Source organism: Vicugna pacos, chromosome 23 (genome assembly GCF_048564905.1).
Source record: "Vicugna pacos chromosome 23, VicPac4, whole genome shotgun sequence".
NCBI classification, from domain to species: domain Eukaryota; kingdom Metazoa; phylum Chordata; class Mammalia; order Artiodactyla; family Camelidae; genus Vicugna; species Vicugna pacos.
In genome coordinates this window covers 9927674-9946938 of record NC_133009.1, presented here as the reverse complement: position 1 = coordinate 9946938, position 19265 = coordinate 9927674, and the positions used below count along the sequence as shown (strand labels likewise).

The following is a 19265-nucleotide window of genomic DNA, read 5'->3' as shown; positions in this document are numbered from 1 at the left end:
CTGGGAGACCTGGGAAAAAAAACCAGCAGAAAGCCTTTCCTGGCATGAAAGGGCAGTGGCCCCCGGACAGGCCAGAGCAGGAGCCGGGGTGGGAATGGGGGGAGTCACAAAATATCCCCTGATGTTTTTGGGGTCTTGCAAGTGACACATTGACTCTTCTGGGCCAGAGCAGAAGCAGGCAGGGGAGGCAAAATGGACAGGAACTTTCCGCAGGGCAAGAAGCAAGAGAGCTGAGAGACTGGCCTAAGCTCCCCGTGCCCAGAGCTGGGAGAGGCAGAGCAAGTGCATGGGTGAAGGAGGAAGCCTGTCTGCTGCCTTCGGGGCTCACAGAGATGTTAAGAGGTCTGCATCCCGAAGTGTGTCGGCCCTGTGACGGCTTCAACCCCTCGCCACAAACACACGCGCTCGCACACGTATGCACACACGCTTTCTTCAAAAGCACACTTCCTAAGCCCACACGGTGGAGGGCAGCGCTCCTCCCAGCCACATTAGTTTGCTCGGGCTGCTGTCACTAAGTACACCCTCCCGGGTGGCTTCAACACCAGAAGTTAATGGCCTCACAGTTCTGGGGGCCAGAAGTCAAGATGCCAGCAGGGCTGGCTCCTTCTGAGGGTTGCAAGGAGGGACGGGATTCCGGGCCTCTCTCCTGGGCTTGCAGATGGCTGTCTTCTCCCTGTGTCTCTTCCCTCTGTGCCTGTCTCTGTGTCCAAATGTCCCCTTTTTAATCAGGACCCCAGTACATTTGGATTAGGGCCCACCCTAATTATCTCATTTTAATTTAATTACCTCTGTAAAGGCCTGGTCTTGAATGCAACCACATTCTGAGGTAGTGTAGGTAAAGGCTTCAATACATGAATTTTAGAGGTACACGATTCAACCCATAACATTTGCTAGCCTGCCTTTCATGCCAAGGCCCAGCCCCTCACGTCCCCTGTCCCCCGACTTGCCCACTGTGCCATCTGGGAGGCAGAGAGCCCACCGCTGACATGCGCTCATGTGGGATGCGAAGCCTTGCTCCCTCCCTTTGCCGGAGCTGAGAGCCACACGCTGCTCTGGGCAGCAGCCCCTCACGGCCTCAGCACCTGGAATATGGGTTCTTCCCTTACTGCTGATCAATGTCAAGGCCTCCTCGAATTTCCTTCCCTTCCTCCTTGGTTATTGGAGATTGGATCTGATTTATCCACCTGCAAAAAAAAAAAAAAAATGCACATAAGGACAAGTAGGGGCTCTCTCTTCCCATAGTGAGAAAAAGTGACAGGGTCGACATTATTACCCAAAGTTGTCTTGACCCATCCTGGGTGGGGAGGGGGACACAGCATCACCTATTTGATCTTCTCAGAAAAGATGCCACATGTGGGCAGAGGTCCATGTTGCTCCTCTGTCTCTCCTCACCTTCCTTCTCTCTCGCTCCGGGGTGAGGTATAGCCACTTGGCTTCACATAACAGCACAGAGTCTGGGGCAAAAATGACATTTGATTAATGAAGCAAACGCAGCTGGTATAGCAGTGACATCTAAATTGTTCCTTTGGTCGCGCTATTTTCTGTAGAAAATTGTTGCTCTCCCCGCACCCCCTCCCCTTTTGCCTTTAAATCGCGTGCATAAAATACGCTAATAACAATCTCAGCAACTGTGCCTGAGTGACAGCTGAAATAAGAAAAAGACTAATCGTGCCTCCTGCAGCCCTGTCACATGGAGATTAAATGAGTCTCTCCCACCCCCTCCCTGCCCACCCCCCTCCCCCACTCTCTCGTGGTCTCTTCTCAATGAGAAGCATGGGCATTTGAATAATAATATTATAGACGCCATCAGGGTGACAGTGGGGAAAAAATCAGCTCAAACCCATGATTATTCCTTCCATCTAATAATTATTTAAATACCAGATAACTCCTTTCACTCTAATTGAGGCCTTTCAGCTGTCGGCATTACCCGGGGCCTCTGCGCTCACCCTCTCGCTCACCTTGTGCTACCCAACGTGCCTGAACTACCTCCAAGGTCGCTGTTAGACAGAGTGACACTGGGAATGTTTGCATGTACAAGCGCGCTAATGACATTAGGACGGGGCCTTCAGGATCGTTCCACCCACAAGGGGCGCACTGGGGCCCCAGAATCGCACATTTCATTTCAACATTTTATCCTCATAGACTTCAATCCATGGAAATTTTCCCCCTGAGGCAGCCTCCTCAGGTCACGGGGACCAGTCCCCTGCCGCTGGGTAAATGCCTTCCAAAACAGCTGTCGGGAAAATCCAGCGTCAGAATATTTCATAGCCTTTTGGGCGACATGCCCCAAGGAACCTCTCTAGACAGGATGTCCTCCTTGACATCTTACTTTAGTCCTTTCTGCTGCATTTCTGACTCTTTGAGAAAAAGAAGCTGCCTACACTTAGATATTACATCTGACCTGTCTATGAGGTTGTCCACAACCCAGAGGGATAATGGCACGGGACCCCCGAGCCCCCAGGTCACAATGTAGGTGCCACTCCTGTGTGTGAGAACTGTCTGAGCCTGCCGGGGCCTGGAGGAGGTCACTCCCCATCCCCCGACACAGAGGGGAGCCAGTCTGGTCTCCCCTTCATTCTCCTTAATCCCGCGCCTCCTTCGGTCTGCTCTGCACACCACCTCACTGTCCCTGCTCAGCACCAGGCTCACTTCTGCTCCTCCTGGGGCCACCACCATCAAAAGGCACCTTCTTTTCCTGAAACAGGGCAGCCTGGAGGAGGCAGGACATGACTGACCCCCCCCCCCCAGGACCCTTTTGCAGAGGAAGTACAGCCTTTGGTCACAAGGTCTAGCTTCTGATCGCGGCCTGTCCCTGAGTCATTTTGGGCCACCTTGGAAAATTTGTTTTCTTTCCATGGGCTTCTGTTTCTTCATTTTAAAAAAGAGAGGTGGATTGGAGTGATCTTTTAGTCTCCTCTAGCGATGGCTTTGAATTCCTGCTTTAAAGGTGTCGCTAATTAGAAGGGAGAGCTGAGGGAGAGGACGGACTTCTCTCTGCCCTGGGAGGGGAATGAGGTTGGGGTGAATGCCAGGACAGCCCTTCTTCTAAGAATTTCCTTTTCTCTGTCACCATCTGGCCCCTCGGGGTGCTGGCTGTGAGCCACCTAGTAGGTGCAGTCATAATAATAGGCCCCTTTTACTGCTATTGTTATGAGAAATGTCACAGCCAGGCTGGGGCAGGTGGTGGTGATGACGGTGGTGATGCAGACAGTGGTGACAGTGGAGCTATGGATGGGTCCACGCTTGGAAGCTCTACCATTATGAACTCTCACTCAATCTAGCAAAATTCCATCCCGACCCTTCCTACCTCCTCATCTTCCTCCTTTCTTTTGCCATAAAGGAGGCCAAGTAAACATAGAGGTACGTGCACTCAGCTCTCCTGAAAAAGGCAACAGAGCGGGTCGCAGGGAGGAGAGAATCCTGCCCTGAGCTGAGCTGGAAGTGCCTGATTGTCTTTCCTCCCTGCGTGGCCCCTGCCACCTGCAGCAGCTGATCAGGGAGGTAGAGATGCCTTCACTAGCTGTCACCCGCACCTGCCTCCTGAATCCCGATCGGGGAGATGGCGTCACCAGGCCCTCCAGATAAAATATTTAGTGACACTTGCTTCCCCGAGAGCCGAGTACGTCCTCTCCTCGGCATCAGGAGCACTCTGTGTGCTTTGCTGATAGGGCGAGTGAATATCCCAGGGCACATGTCCTGCTCTGAGACCTGGGGAGAGGGAAACTGATGGGAGAACAGAGACTAGGCAAGTTTGGCTCTCGAGAATGCATGCGACACAATGACTTCATGAGGAGAAGGGACAGGAAGAAGGAGGCACTGAGAAAACCCCTGAGGTTGACACCAGTGGAAAATTGGGGTTAGGAAATGGTAGGTATGCAAAGTCATAGTCTGTGTTCCCTGGCTTCTACCAAACTGAGGATGGAAAATTCATTCTAAGACCAGAGAATGGATGGAAATGAAGAGTTGGGAATATTGACCAATAAATTACTACTAATAAAGGCTAATGAGTCTCGAACACTTCTAATGGGCTGGGCATTGTTCTAAGTGCTTTATATGTGCTGACTTCATCATAACAATCCTATGAGGTAGTTACTAGTGCTAAGCTCATCTTACAGAAATAGTGAGACAGTATCACGGAACAGCTCAGTACCTTGGCCAGGTTTGCACAGTTGTTGCCTCTGTTTGAATCCAAGCATGTAAGTTCTGAGCTCATGCATCTGACCATCCGACCACACCGCCTCTCATCAGAGAGGCACACAGGTGGGTGCCCTTCTCCCTCAGTCTGAATTCAGACAGGAGGCTTGATCCTTGTGTGACCTGGTAACATCAGCCTTGGCATGGAAAGACAGAGGCTCCCAACTTGCTGTTGAAGTCCGTGGTCCTTGTGAAAGCCACACTCTGAGGTGGAACGCAAGCCTCACCTGCCACCCCTGCACTGCAGGAGACCATGCCTCCTCTTAACCCCGGTGCTCCGGTCCCTGCTGTTCCCAAAAGGGTGACCCTAAAGCCCCACGGACTGAATGTGCCTGGAATTCACCAGGAGCAGTTTGTCACAGAGTGGATGCCCATCTAGGGGTGAGAGGAAAGCAACCCAACTAGTGGCCTGTTGAGAACTCCCGACTTCACCAGCTTTACCCGGCTGGACAGAAGGACCTCAGCTGTATTCCAGTCATGGGCTCTAGAAGCAAGCAAGCTTCAGGGTATCATTTTGTCTGAAGAAAGAAATCTCACAAACTGGTTAATTCCAATACCCTTTATTTCTAGACCAAGAAATAGGCTCAGGTTGATGCTAAGCCACACAATCCATGAGTGACACAGGCAGGATTTGAATCCAGGGCTCGCTGAGTTCCCCACTCTGCCTCCTACCCTATGACTTCGTGCCTTCTGGCCGCCAGGCCAATTTTCCCACTCAGAGTTCAACTCTCCAGATCCTGCGCCTCTACAGGCCTCCCTGCAGGCTGCAGAGAGGCTATGTTGGGACCTGTGCAGTAGGTTGGTAGCGATGATCACCTTGGCTCTAGCCTCTTTCCTCTGACACATGCTTCCCAGTTTGAGCCCCTTCACTGGAACAGGGAAGGCAAGGGAATCAAAGGTCTATCCACAGCGTTCATTCCCATGGAAAGGATGAATACGAGCAAAAAGAGAAGTCAGGAGCTCTGGCGGGATTCCTGAAATTCAGTCTCCTGGGGAGGTTTCCATGATAATAATAACAACTAGGATCAGCTGGGCATTCACTGAGTGCCAGCTACCATGCTAAGAGGTTTGCCCACATTATCTCATTCACTCCCATGACACCCTGACAGGTCAGTACCGTAATTACTCTATTCTACCGGAATGGGAGATGAGACCTGACTTGCCCAAGGTCCCAAATTCTGCCTAACAACAGAAGCCACTCTGTATTCAAACTGAGTCTCTGGAAGATACTGAGCGGGAAGGTGAGACAGTTGACCTTAACCTCACACCGTGTCCTTTGGTGTTACTCTCTGCTACCTACTGGGACCTCCTTCCTCCACCCCGGGGCTAAGCATACATGAGCGTGTATGTTACAGGGGAGGCTGGAGTGTGCTGCCCACCAACTCAACGCCAGAGCTCAGAGAACACTTTCTAAAAGGCCAAACCCCAAGTGCAGGGTGGTGATGACTATAATCCTCCGGCTGCCCTCCCTCCACCTGTCAGCAAAGGAGCCTTCCTGCCCAGGGACAGGGGCACACACAGCGCAGCCTCCTGCAGCTCCCTGTCCCCAGCTGGAGAATGTGAGGATTCTGTTATTTCCTTTCCACAGCTCCTCTTGAGGAATTCACGTCCTGCTACCGGCCCCAGGACATAGCTAAAAATAACCTCTGATTTTCAAACCGAAAGCCCTGTCTGTCAGGAGGCTTTGCCGGTGAGCGCGTGGGGCCGGAAGGGCTGTGTCAGAGTCGCTGAGGTCAGCCTAGGCCTCATGCCGCCATTGCCTTCCGCTTTCCAAGGAAGCCTGGGGCCCAATGAGTCACCCAGAACACCCCGGTGGAGCCTGGTTGGAGGAGAGCAGTCAGGTGGGATCTACCTCTGGCACCAGGGTCAGGCGTGGGACGTACAGTTGAGGAGGACAAGGGAGAGTTTCTAAAGATATCGAGCAAAAACCGCGCGGATTCCCAAGGTGGCATCTGTTCTCATTCCAACCCAGTTGAGCCAGACAGGGAGGGTGCAAGGACATGGGACTCTCTTAAACCCCACTGGAGCAAATTCTGCATCCTTGGCTTGGGTGTTTCCATTCGTGCTGCCTCACCCGCCCAGAGTTCTGTCTGGACTTGTCTGAGAAGGATGCCGGACTATCTGTCCAGCTGGAGAAAAGCTTTCTCTGCTAGAGGGCTCGCTGCCCCCTGCTGCTGCTACCTGCAACCACAGTCCCTCCCTCGCCATAGAAGTCAGGAGCAGGGATGGCAGAGTGATGGGACATGCTCCACTCTGCACACCCTGCCTGGGAGTCCCTAGAAGCTCTCTCAGGAGCCCCCCACCTTGCCCCTCTGGGCAACTTCCTTGGAATAAGGAGGAAAACCTCTAGCGCCTGGGGGTTGGGAGGGCAGGCAGGGAGCGAAGTCCTCATCAGGGGACCGCAGGCTGACAGCCTGAGGTTGGTGCGTGGGAGGCTGGAACAGTCACAAGACCCCACCAGTGGCTGCTCACCCTCAACTCCTCTCACATCTCCGAAACCCAGAACTCTGGCCCAGTGGTTGGAGCTGAACTCAGCTATCCGGTCCCCATGAGCAAGGAAGCCACTCCACCCGCAGAGACACAGAAGCGGAAGCAATTTCCTCCGGGGCCTGGCAGCCCACTTACTGGGGAGGCACTGGCTGATGTCCTCCTGTCCCAGAGAACGGTGGGGGGAGGTGTCCTCCCTTTCTCCCTGGGACTCTTCAGGCTCCTGAATAGCACCTCTGGCAATCCCAGTCTTATTGGTCACAGCGTGTCCCACTCTCCCAACACGTTTGAAGGGCTAACAGTCAGAGATGATTCTTTCTAGAGAGGACAAGGCTGAGGGGCAGCGAGAGGCAGTTACTTATTCACGATGACCAGCTCTTCTCCTTCCCTGTGGGGGGCAGAGCATGAAAGAGTAAAGAAACCAGCAGTGCGAGGGGATGGAAGTCTGAAGTAAGAAGGAATTTCATTGGCAATATCAGGCCCAACAGCTGACTGGAAGAGATGGGGAGAGGAGAGATCTCCCCTGGACAGGCAGAGGACACTAGTGACCGGGTGGGGAGACTGGCTTTGGTCCCCACACCCGCATCATCTGACTGGGTGAACTGTCTTTTAACCTCTCTGACAGATAAAAACCATGTCTGCAGAGGACAGAAATAGAGATGCTTTGTAAAGAAGAAAAAAAAAAGAAGTATTTTACAGCATAAAGGCTGGAGACCAAAATAGATAATAGGATTCCCTGAGCATCCCGAAGAGGGAGAAAGTCTGTTAAAAATAGAAAAACCGAAATACAGAAGGAAGAGGCTCAGAGCTAGACAGGATTGGGACCTGGGTCAAGCAACCCTGTGCACTTCTCCCAGGATTGATTCTCCATCTCACCACTCTGCCTTGTGTTTTCCAGAACCATGTGAGGGCCCACCCGGGAAAGTGGAGTCCGGGAGAGCTCAGAGGCTCTGTCTCCTGGTCCGCGCCCCGCTCAGAATGGAACAGAGGAGGCCCTGGCCACGGGCCGCAGAGGGGGACGGCTGGCCAGTGGTCCTGCTCTCCGCGGTCTGCGTGCTGCTGGCCCCGCGCACCGCCGGCATGCCCCAGTTCAGCACCTTCCACTCCGAGAACCGGGACTGGACCTTCAACCACCTGACGGTGCACCGAGGGACCGGGGCGGTGTACGTGGGGGCCATCAACCGCGTGTACAAGCTGACCGGCAACCTGACCATCCAGGTGGCTCACAAGACCGGGCCGGAGGAGGACAACAAGTCCTGCTACCCGCCGCTGATCGTGCAGCCCTGCAGCGAGGTGCTCACGCTCACCAACAACGTCAACAAGCTGCTGATCATCGACTACTCGGAGAACCGGCTGCTGGCCTGCGGCAGCCTGTACCAGGGGGTCTGCAAGCTGCTGCGGCTGGACGACCTCTTCATCCTGGTGGAGCCGTCCCACAAGAAGGAGCACTACCTGTCCAGCGTCAACAAGACGGGGACGATGTACGGCGTGATCGTGCGCTCCGAGGGCGAGGACGGCAAGCTCTTCATCGGCACGGCCGTGGATGGCAAGCAGGACTACTTCCCGACCCTGTCCAGCCGCAAGCTGCCCCGCGACCCCGAGTCCTCCGCGATGCTCGACTACGAGCTCCACAGCGACTTCGTCTCCTCCCTCATCAAGATCCCCTCCGACACCCTGGCCCTGGTCGCCCACTTTGACATCTTCTACATCTACGGCTTCGCCAGCGGGGGCTTCGTCTACTTCCTCACGGTTCAGCCCGAGACCCCCGAGGGCGTGGCCATCAACTCGGCCGGCGACCTGTTCTACACGTCTCGCATCGTGCGGCTCTGCAAGGACGACCCCAAGTTCCACTCCTACGTGTCCCTGCCCTTCGGCTGCACTCGGGCGGGGGTGGAATACCGCCTCCTGCAGGCTGCTTACCTGGCCAAACCCGGGGACTCCCTGGCCCAGGCCTTCAACATCAGCAGCCAGGATGACGTGCTCTTCGCCATCTTCTCCAAAGGGCAGAAGCAGTATCATCACCCACCCGATGACTCTGCCCTCTGTGCCTTCCCCATCCGGGCCATCAACCTGCAGATCAAGGAGCGCCTGCAGTCCTGCTACCAGGGGGAGGGCAACCTGGAACTCAACTGGCTGCTGGGGAAGGACGTGCAGTGCACCAAGGCGGTAAGGAGGCCTCACCTGGTCCATCCCGGATGCGGCATCCAGCCGCTGGTCTTCCTGCCGGTGCCCCATCGCCCACCCTGCCCCCAGACCACCACCACCTGAAATGAGCAGTGTTCAGGCTCCTGTCACCGGGTGGTCCCCAGTAACACAGAGTCTGATAATACCAGAAACGTGAGGCATGTTTGCTGACCCACGAGTCATTCCAAATAAATAATCCAGTTCCTCCGCCCCACCAGCCACTATAGTACGCACTTCCAGCCTCAACGGTGAACCAGACAACAGAGCTACCTGCCCTCATGGAGCTTTCCTTAGTGAGGGAAGACAAATGAACACACAAAGCATGTAGTCTCTCAAGTGGTGACAACTGCGGGAGGGAAAAATAAAGCACGGGAGCTGAAAAGGCCTTCCCCAAGAGGGTTGACTCTTTGAGAAAGTGGCATTTGAGCAAAGGCTGAGGAAAGTAAGCCACATGGGTATCTAGGGAAAGCATTCCAGAGAGAGGGAGGGAGCAGCATGTGCAGAGAATTCAGGACATGCCTGGAGTGTGTGAGGAAGAGCAGGGAGGCCACTGTGGATGGATCAGAGCATGTGGGAGAAAGAGCAGCTGGAGATGAGGCTGGTCAGAGGTAGCAGCGACCAGATCCTGTGCGCGTAGAGTTCTGTAGGCCACTGTGAAGCCAAGTGAGGGAGTAAAGTAGGCAGGTGGATATGTAAGTTGGAGGAGAGGGAAGGGAGTCGAGCCCGACTGACAGATTGAAACCTGGGGAAGAAGCATCAGGAGTCTGGGCAGAGGGAAGAGAGGGGAGGAAAGGGAGCTCGGGATCCAGACCTGAGCATGGCAGAGACAAGAAAGTCAGTGGTGAGTGCTGTCTTGTCAGAGGGTCAGGATGCTGCCATGTAAGTGGTCACCGTGATCCACACATTCACCCAACCATCCATCTCTCTGTCCATCATCCATCCATCTACACAACCCTCCATCCATCCATTCATCCCACCGTCCATCCATCCATGTCACAAGAGGGTATTGGAGATCCCCTGAGTGCCCAGCGCTGTACTGGGCACTGAGGATGCAAATATAAAAAGACATAGTCAGTACTCTCAGATATCTCCTAATCTAATGGGAGAGAGTAAGAGATAAAAGCAGCCGACAGTACAATGTAATGCCTAAGAGTTTGGGATTCAGAGCTCAGATTCCACCTGTGCTGCTTCCGGGCTTCGGAAATAACAACATCTCTCCGTTATCATCTGTGAAATGGGGATTGTAATGCCTGTGTCGTGGGATGATCAGATGAGAGAATATGCAACAAGATTAACCTGCCAGATTTACCATTATTAGCTAACTGTTACGCATCGTGACAAGGGCTAAGAGAGAGTTCTGTGCAAAGTGTTGAGGGCACTAGATCTGCAGCCTGGGGAACCATCTGAGACCAAGCGAGTGACCCATACAGCTGCCTTCTGAGCATCCTAAGTGGAGGGTGTCTGCTTTTAGGACCCAAAACCACTTCTTAAGGCAAGAAAACAAATCATACCTAGGCTGTGCTCCTGTTTCTGCTGTCATTTGCTTGGTACAATAGGACAGTTGTTAAGGCCATGAGCTTTGAATTCCAAACAGATTTGTATTTAAAAATCAGTCCTACCACTTAAAACTGTGTGGCTTTGAGCAAGCTATATAGCTGATCTGAGCTGTAATTTTTTTTTCATTCTTCAAATAGAAATAATAGTAGTCTCTATTTATGGTTATTATGAGGATCAAAGAGAAAAAAGTATATAAAATACTTCACACAATACCTGGCACATAATAAGCATTTAATACATGACAGCCATAATTATCCATATTAATTAATTAAAGAACCAGTTATTTGCTCTAATTTTCCTTTTGTAAAATGAGGAGGCCGAACTAGTTATTCTCTAAAGTTCTTTACAGCATGGCAATGGCCCCAACCAGTAGGAAGAAGTGGAGAGGAAATGAAAGGGTTAATCCCTTTGAAGAGTCAGGCCCGGTTCCCACTGCCCAGAGGGGGCCTTGTCAGGAGGAAACTGCTGATTCCTGCCTGCTTCTGAGCCAGAGGGAAGAGGAAGCCGACACCCTTCTGTGGCTCCAGTGGCTTGCAGAGGGACAAGCCCAGGCTAGTAACCAAAGGGCAGAGAAGGCAGTGGGGGAGAGGTGACAGCAGGTGGGATCAGGACCTTGGAGAGAACAGCCCCTAACTCATCACCCCCACCCTTGATCATCACGTTCTTCTGGTGCAGCCTTGATAGCAGGTGTGGGAGTGAGGGGGTCACAACAGGTAGGGCCCCTTGAAATCTCTATAATCCAAGGACTCCCAGACCAGGGGATGCAGAGACCTTTTGGTGGCCTTAGAGGGGGTTAAGAATGCCTGAAAGAAGCTGAGATCCCAGGGCTTAATTTTAACGTCATCTCCGGACTCACATGGAACTCTCAGATAAAGAGTTGAACTCCGTTCCCAGACAAGGAATGAGGACCAGAACTCACTCTTTGAGCAGCAGCTCTGTCCCAAAGGCTGTGCTGGCCAATTTGAGGGTTATCTCACTAGATCCTCAATATGACCCTATAAAGCAAGGATTATCCATTTGAAAGATGGAAAAACAAAGACTCATGAAAACTAAGTAAATCACTTAAATCCGCACAACCATAAATGCCAAAGCGGGGATTTGAGCTCAGTTCAGCTGATATGACTTCTTAGTCCAAGCGCTTTCCATCTAGCCGTGCTACTTCTAAGGAGAGGCCGCACTCTGGGCTCTCCCTTTTAGAGCAAAAGTAAAGGGGCAGCAGATGTTTGGGAATAGCTGACAATTTAAAGAAGAGAGAAAGAAAGGCCAGCCAATCCCAGGGGCTTAGGCTCAGAGCAAACCATTTCCCTTACAGTCCGGCGATTCTAGAGTCAGGAGGGAGAGAGAGAAATTCAAAATCACCAGCAAGTTTTTGGCTTCTGCTGCCATTTCTCAGAAGTTGGTTTGGGTTAGACCTGTGCCTAGACTCTGCAACCTTACCAGTCCCTGGAGACAGTGGGAAAGAGACTGAAGCTCTGAAATCTAGGCCTTTCAGAGCTGGAAGGATGCTTGATGGTTGCCTGGTCCTATCTTTCCCTTTGTAGATGAGAACATTCAAAGAGCCTGTGTGCTATGTAAAGGTCACGTGGCTGGCCAGTGGTAGAGACAGGATTACAATCTAGATTTCCTGAGACTTACCAGGGCACTTGTGCCTACCATGTAGGGATGAGAAAGAGAAGTAGAAAATTTAAAAATTAGTAGCTGATTTCTCACTGACATTTCTAGGAAGGCTGAAATTTCCATCACTGGCTCCAGGAATATGCTGGTATTAGACAAATGACTAACACAGGCAATGGTAGCAGTAGGGAAGGATGGGCGGGGGGAGCCTTGATTAGAAGCATTTGCCAGTTTTCTCGCTGTAAATACTCCCACCATGGATGATTTCAAGCCACCAGTGTAATGTCACTGAATGCAAAGATGCATATCCTGCATCCCTCATGAGCTGGCTCTAGTATACCATTGCTTCACTCCTTTCCTGAGAAGCATATCCCTTCTGCTGTGTGGAACTCCATATAATCCAGAGTTCAAAGTCATGCTTAACATAAAAGCTAGTTTTCTTTCCTAAAGAATATGCACCCACACACATACACACACGAACACAAGGGTAGCACCTCCATTCAGCTGCAGGAGCAGCAGTTCTCTGCAAACCTCCAAGGCATCACAAGATACGAGTCTCTATTCCCTTTGGATCTAAAAAGGGGATGGAAAGGGAAGTCCCTGGTTTACCAAAAAAAAAAAAAAAATCACATGTAGCTTCTAGGACAGTTCTTCCAAGGAAACGAGGCTGTCAGGGAATGATGCGTCAGCCTGCTCTTCCCTGTTGCGGTTGAGAGGAAGGGACTGAGGGGACAGACTGCAGGGCTCTCCCTAATTCTTTCTGTGCTTCCCACGACAGTCATTTCCTTCTTCCTAGGGGATGCTTTTCCAGACCCAGAAGGAACAGTTGCCAAGGGCTCAGGGCTCCGTCTAGCCTGGGGTCTTAAGCTTTGCCCGCAGGTTTCCATGTTGTGCAATCAACAATGGTGTTTCAAAGGATCCATCTTGGCCCAGCCTCAGGCTAGACAGTGTGCGGAGACTGCAACCCCCTTGGCAGCCCCTGCCCTCGGGAAGCATGCAGTCTTTTTTTTTTTTTTTATTTTAAACTGAATGAGATCTTAAAAATAATCAATTTAACAGCCCCAAAAGAGGATGCTACTGGTCCAAGTTCACATAGCCACAGAGAGGGAGAGCAGAGGCTAGAATTTTTTCTGTCCAGCTATTTTTGCACTTGCTCAAAATGATCTTCCCCGCTGCCCCAGTCTTTCCTGATGGATACTCTTTATACAAGCACACCACCACTGCCTGCAAAAGGTGGGAGACGGGACGGCCGTCACCTCCAGAATCTACCCAAACATCATGGAAGACTCTAATGGACAGTGGTGAAAGTCTGTGCATAACTTAATGAATCCCTCCTGGTTGCTTTATGTCCTCTCCCCAGGGATTCCCTCGCAAAGGTGGGCAGGTAGTATGACAAATGGAGAAACTGAGATTTATGTAGATTAAGTGACTTTTCCAAAGTATAAGGCACTGTTCAAGATTATGGTAGCCCTTTTCAGTCTATCCCCAGTACAGGATGTGGTGAATAATGCAATACCTTAAAATTCCTTACACCCAAAGGCAGACATTGCCTCCAGGCTGGTAGGAATCCTGCAATGTTGCCTCTATACTGAATCTCCACGGTCTCAAAACAAAGAGCCCTGCAGAATGGCTGGTCCACAGGGACATTAAAATGACCAGAGAATGAGTTCAGGCAATCAGCTTTGCAAGTTGCCACTGGTTCTCTTGGCAGAAAAGTGAGTGGGTGACTGCAGGTGATGGAGTAGAAACTGCTGGTTCCTCTCTCTGGTTTCACAGGACCCGGTGTGGGGTTCATGGGTCAGTTGTGAGATGTTTTTGTGGGCGGTGTGTATTACGCCCCGACCCCCAGGCCTGTACATCTCCGAAGCCTGCTGTCCCAGAGTTGGCCATTGAGGGTGGGCTAGTGTGGAACAACTCTGCCCTGCCTCCGCCGCTACTCACCTCAGTTCCTTCCCCTTCTCTCCAGCCGGTCCCCATCGATGACAACTTCTGTGGACTGGACATCAACCAGCCACTTGGAGGCTCAACTCCAGTGGAGGGCCTGACCCTGTACACCACCAGCCGGGACCGCATGACCTCAGTGGCCTCCTATGTTTACAATGGCTACAGCGTGGTGTTTGTGGGGACAAAGAGCGGCAAGCTGAAAAAGGTAAGAGTCTGTGATGTTCAGCATCTGGGCTGAGAGCCCCTTCTGGAAGGTCGCTGTTGATGGAGATTTAACTCGAGGCAACTCAGTTTTCTTGGGGTGGGGGTAGTTAGAATGGGCAGGGTAGGTAGGGGTTAATTTTGTGGCTTATCTTCTAGCTGCTTCCTCTCACCATTCATCAATGAGTGTCTAGGGAACACAAACATATTTCAATATGGTCCAAACTCCAAGAAACCAGGAAGGTGCATCTACCTAAAGGAGGAAAAAAAAAATCACTATCTCCAAATCAAGGAGAATGGATTTTTTTGGTTATCTATATTATGAATGACCCACATCCCAATCCCCTCCCCTTAGCCTATAAAGTTGATTATACTGATCAAAAGCTTTTGTTGAATCCAGAGCAGCTGCTTGAAGCAGATTCTGGGTCCCAGTTTTGAGGACAAATGGTGGTGGCATGTTCTCAGCCAATGGTGATGCAGCTCTCGGATGGGAGACGGTGCCTCGGTAAGAGGTCATCCGGTCATCCTCCTGTCTTTCCTCTTCCTGCCATCACGGGCTCTTCCCCGCCCCTCCCCCACCCCATCCCCAAGACCTGAGCTGCCAGGAGGAAGCAGACGTCTTATCCTGTGCCCACCCCGGGCACCTCGGCCAGCTGCAGGGCACAGGCCATCTGGGGCTGGCAGGGCGGGAAGCCTCTTGTGTGGCGGGCTGAAGCCAACGGCTTGTACCTGCTTGTCAAGGGCTTAGGGTGTGGAGACGGAGCACAATCTGGTTCATTATGTGGGATTACAGAAGCCACATTCTTTCCGGTCCCTGCTAATCCTTTTTCCCAAGCTTACCCTCCTGCCACCTTTCCCTAGACCCACCACCTGAGGATCAAGGCACAGGCAAGACCACGTCTCACCCTTTGATGTTGACATCACCCCTGTCGCTCTTTCCTTCTAATCCATTTAGAGCCTCGGGGAGACATGTTGTTTGGGGATGTGGAGGGAGGGCAGCAGGGAGGGAGCCTGAGGAAGAATTTCCTCTGTTCTGCTTGTTCTGAGTTACTGCCAAGAGAGGTGAGAAAAACTGGCCTGGGTTGATGTGGAGGTGCTGAACCTTCCAGACCTCTTCTCTCTCATGATACCAAAGCCCTTTAACCCTTTCCTCGCTCTCTGGAGAGGTTCCTATCTGTCCCTGTCCTGAGCCCTCTACTCGGCTGGGACAGTGGACCTTGGCTTGGTTTTAGGTACAGGAGAGTGAGAATGAGGGTGGTCCCTGTGTTTGCTTTCCCAAAAGTGGGGAGGGAAGGAGATGCCTTCTAAGATTCCACTAAAATTGAAAAGTCATACATTCTGGAAAAGAATCTGAAAAAGAGGATATATATATATATATATATATATATATATATATATATATATATCCGAATCAATTTACTGTACACCTGCAACTAACACAGCATTGTAAATCAACTCTACTTCAATTTTTTTTAAAAAAGTGGCATATTCTACCAGGACAGAGTTCAAGCTTGGACACCCGAGGCTGGCTACTTCCCTGCAGGGTTATCTACGCAGCTGGGTAGTTTGTGACTTGCCCAGGAACTTTGGGCCAAGGGGCTTGTGGGAGTTGAAATCCAGCCTGAAGTCTCCTTATTAAGCCCTGTACCCTAGAGTATAAACATCCCCCCTCGAGGGGTCCCCCTTCTAATTCATCTGCCCAGAGAGACCACCTTTTTCTAGATGGCACGAAGGTTTTTTCAGGCCAGCAGCAGCCACAGTGAGGCTGTGCTCAGTACCTTCCTTATCCATCATGCACTTTCGGTCACTGTTCTGGATCATTCCAGTGACCCTGTCTCCTTCATTCTCTTGAAAGTTCTGTTAAAGGCAGGGGGTCATGCTTTCTTCATATTTATTTCTTTCTTCCTGCCTAATCCTTTTGCCAAGTGGCCCCCATCTGGGATAAGCCCCAAAACTGTCTTGAAAAATAGAACCAATCTCTAAGGAAACTTCAAGATTGTCTGGCCCAATACGTGTGTTATTTGGCAGGAAAACTGAGGCCCCAAGAAGGAAAGTGACTTGTCCAAGACAAGTTGCTTCTTGCCCTGACACCCAACTTGGCACCTTTTTTTACTTAAAGAAGCCGCCACTGAGCTCGGGAGTGTAGGCTGAGAACAATCTTCGGGTCCCGGCGTGCTACAGGGTTCAGCCAGGGGCTAGCGCCTTCGCTCTCCTCAGCCCTGGACCTGAGTTAGCAAATGGAAGTTTGTGGAATGGATAGATGAGGACTGAGTAGAGGAAGCACTACCCGTCCAAGTTCAGAGGGCCCTGTGCTGACCTTTCCACATCTCTGTGCATTTTGTGCACACACACGAGGGGCTGCTCAGGGCATCCTTCCAAGCCACACACTCAGGGTAGCCAAGCTCTCCTAGCCCGGTTGGAACCGCACCGCCCCTCTCTGCTAGCAGACAAGTCGCTATGAAGGCGAATCAGTGGGTTCAAGGGCAAGGCGGGGGGCGTGGCTGCCCACAGCTTGCTCCAACCCGCAAATTGGCTGCTCCTTCTCACTCTTCACTTAGCTGTTCTTGGCTGTTCCTGTGAGCTCATAATACCCCTCCTTCTCCTCTGTGCAACTCACCCTTCCTTTCCACCCACACGCCTTTGAGGCACCTGATACTGACGCCGAACTCCCACCGGCCTCGCATTTATCCAGGGAAACAGCCCAGGAGGAATTTATGGAATGTCCCCAGGAAATTCTACCGTGGTCCAGGCCCCATAGCTCTTTCAACACAGGAAGGAAAATAAAGAGGAAAAAAAAAAAAAACAGTCAAGAGTTTGGAGAAGGGAGGAAAGCAGGGTGCGTCAGAACTGCTCACTTCTCCCCTGCCTGACCGGGGGTCTATCAGGCTGCCCAGCCTTCATCCAGTGCAGCCCAGAGGAACAGGATGTCCCTAGAGAGGGAAGTGCAGAGGAAGTGGAGACTCCCTAGAAGAGGCGTGACCATGAGGTGCCGTTAGGTGCTGGGTCACATGCTTGCTCATATGCTGTTCTCTACTAGAAGCGTTGAGAACAGGGCAGATGAGGCCACTGCCTTCTGAGCCTCAAACATGCCGAAAGAACAGGCAGAATAAGGACAAAATCTCAAAACCAAGATGTGTAATACTTGCAGGGGCTCAGGGTCGGTGCATCAGAGGTGATAAGAAGACAGGCCAAGATTGGCCACAGGGATGGAATGATTCCAGAAAAAACAGCTGCAACGGTGTGATCAGCCTGGAGGGCTTCATGGAGGAGGAAGCTTACCAGGATTTGCTTTGAGACTGATGGAGATAGATAGTGATGAATTGAGAGTGGGAGAGAAAGACCTTCTATTTTTTTTTAACTGAACTATAGTTGATTTACAATGTTGTGTTAGTTTCTGGTGTACAGTACAGTGATTCCATCATATAATTTTTCATATTCTTTTCATTATAGGTTATTACAAGATATTGAATATAGTTCCCTGTGCTATACATTAGGATCTTGTTGTTTATCTATTTTACATATAGTAGGTTGTGTCTGCTAATCCCAAACTCTTAATTTATCCCTCCCCTACTTCTCTTTCCCCTCTGGTAACCGTAAGTTTGTTTTCTATGTCTGTGAGTCTGTTTCTCTTTCATAAATAAGTTCATTTATATCATTTTTGAAATTCCACATATAAGTGATATCATGTGATATTTGTCTTTCTCTTTCTGACTTACTTCACTTAGTATGATGATCTCTAGGTCCATCCATGTTGCTGCAAATGGCATTACATCATTCTCTTTTATGGCTGAGTAGTATTTCATTGTATATATATACATCACTTGAGAAGGCCCTTTTAGACCTTGGGGACCATATTGAGAAGATGCAAGGCCTGGGCAAGGAAGGCCTGGAGTGCACAGAGGGGCTTGGAGGATTTGGCCAAATGAAAGCCAAGAGGCAGAACGCCACGAGGCTTCAAGCCCTAAGAGGATCAAGTGAAAAGGGTCTCGGGGTTTTCAGCGTGAGCCAACTGTGTGGTCCAGCATTAGCAAAGTTAACTGGTCTTCACCACACTAACAGAAGAACCGTCTCCAGATCACGAGAAGTGGTGACTCCACTTTACACTGGAGATAACATTGATAGAGGGCTTAAGCCAATCAAAGCGTGAGATCGGCAGGGGCTGAAAGGCTGTGGGGGTTACGCTCTATGGAGAATATTTTTAAAAGGATGTTGACTCAAGAGAAGAAGAGTCAAGGAGAAGACTAAACAGCTTTTTTTTCAGATAATACAGTTTGCTGAGCACTTACTACGTGTCAAATGTTATTCTAGGAGCTTTATATCTATTGACTCATCTAACATTTATGTAAGTGGATGGGGCGGGCACTTGTATCGCCTCCACTCTACTTATGAGGAAATAGAGGCCAGGAAAAGCGGAGATGTGTCCAAGGCCACACAGCAAGCAAGTGGCAGAGCCAGGATTGCACCTTGATCGTCAGGTTTCACAATCGGCATGCTTGGCCATTAAGCTGTGGAAGATAAATTAGACTTATTCGATGTGGCCCCAGAGGGCAGATGATGGCCAGCAGGTAGGAGTTCCAGGGTAATAGCTTTCAACTTAACAGAAGGAAGAAGTTTCTTGCAGCCAATCTGTCCCATAATGGAAAGCGTTGACTCAGGAGGGAATGAGTTCCCAGTCAGTGGAAATATTTAAGCAGCGATGCAGTGGTCACAGGTCAGGAAGCCGTGGAGGGGCTCCTGCAAGGAGCACATGACCTTGGCAGTGATGCCACCATTGTTTGTCTGATGCCTGTGGTGTGAGTGGCAGATATGGGAGGGCAGGCTGTGGCAGAGGAAAGGAGCAAGGCAGGGAGGCCAAGGAGCCCAGGGTGTGGGCTGGGAAGTCACGGCTGGGTTGGCGCTTGCCTTCTGATTGTAGCAGAAAGCCCCTGAGGGTCAACGAGGAGGTGCTTGGCTCAGACAGGACAAGGTATGGCCCGGAAGAAGAGGGCAGGCCGGCCTGGGGAAAGAGGTAGGGGAGGGAAAAGCAGGGCATTCCGGGACTGGGTACTGTGGGCTGTGACCACATCCCTCCGGCCTAAGGCAGG

The 19265-nt window shown here is 51.2% G+C and overlaps 1 protein-coding gene across 4 annotated transcripts in view; it reads left to right on the top strand.

Annotated features, from left to right (window-relative positions):
* PLXNA2 (plexin A2) overlaps positions 1-19265 on the top strand; it is a 202662-nt gene that overhangs the window by 17111 nt on the left and 166286 nt on the right. For all 4 annotated transcript variants that reach the window (XM_072948477.1, XM_072948478.1, XM_072948479.1 and 1 more), the window contains exons 2-3: positions 7580-8847; positions 14003-14185. In XM_072948477.1, coding sequence (XP_072804578.1) covers positions 7660-8847; positions 14003-14185 — 1371 coding nt within the window. In that variant the 5' untranslated portion in view covers positions 7580-7659. The remainder of the gene's footprint in view (positions 1-7579; positions 8848-14002; positions 14186-19265) is intronic.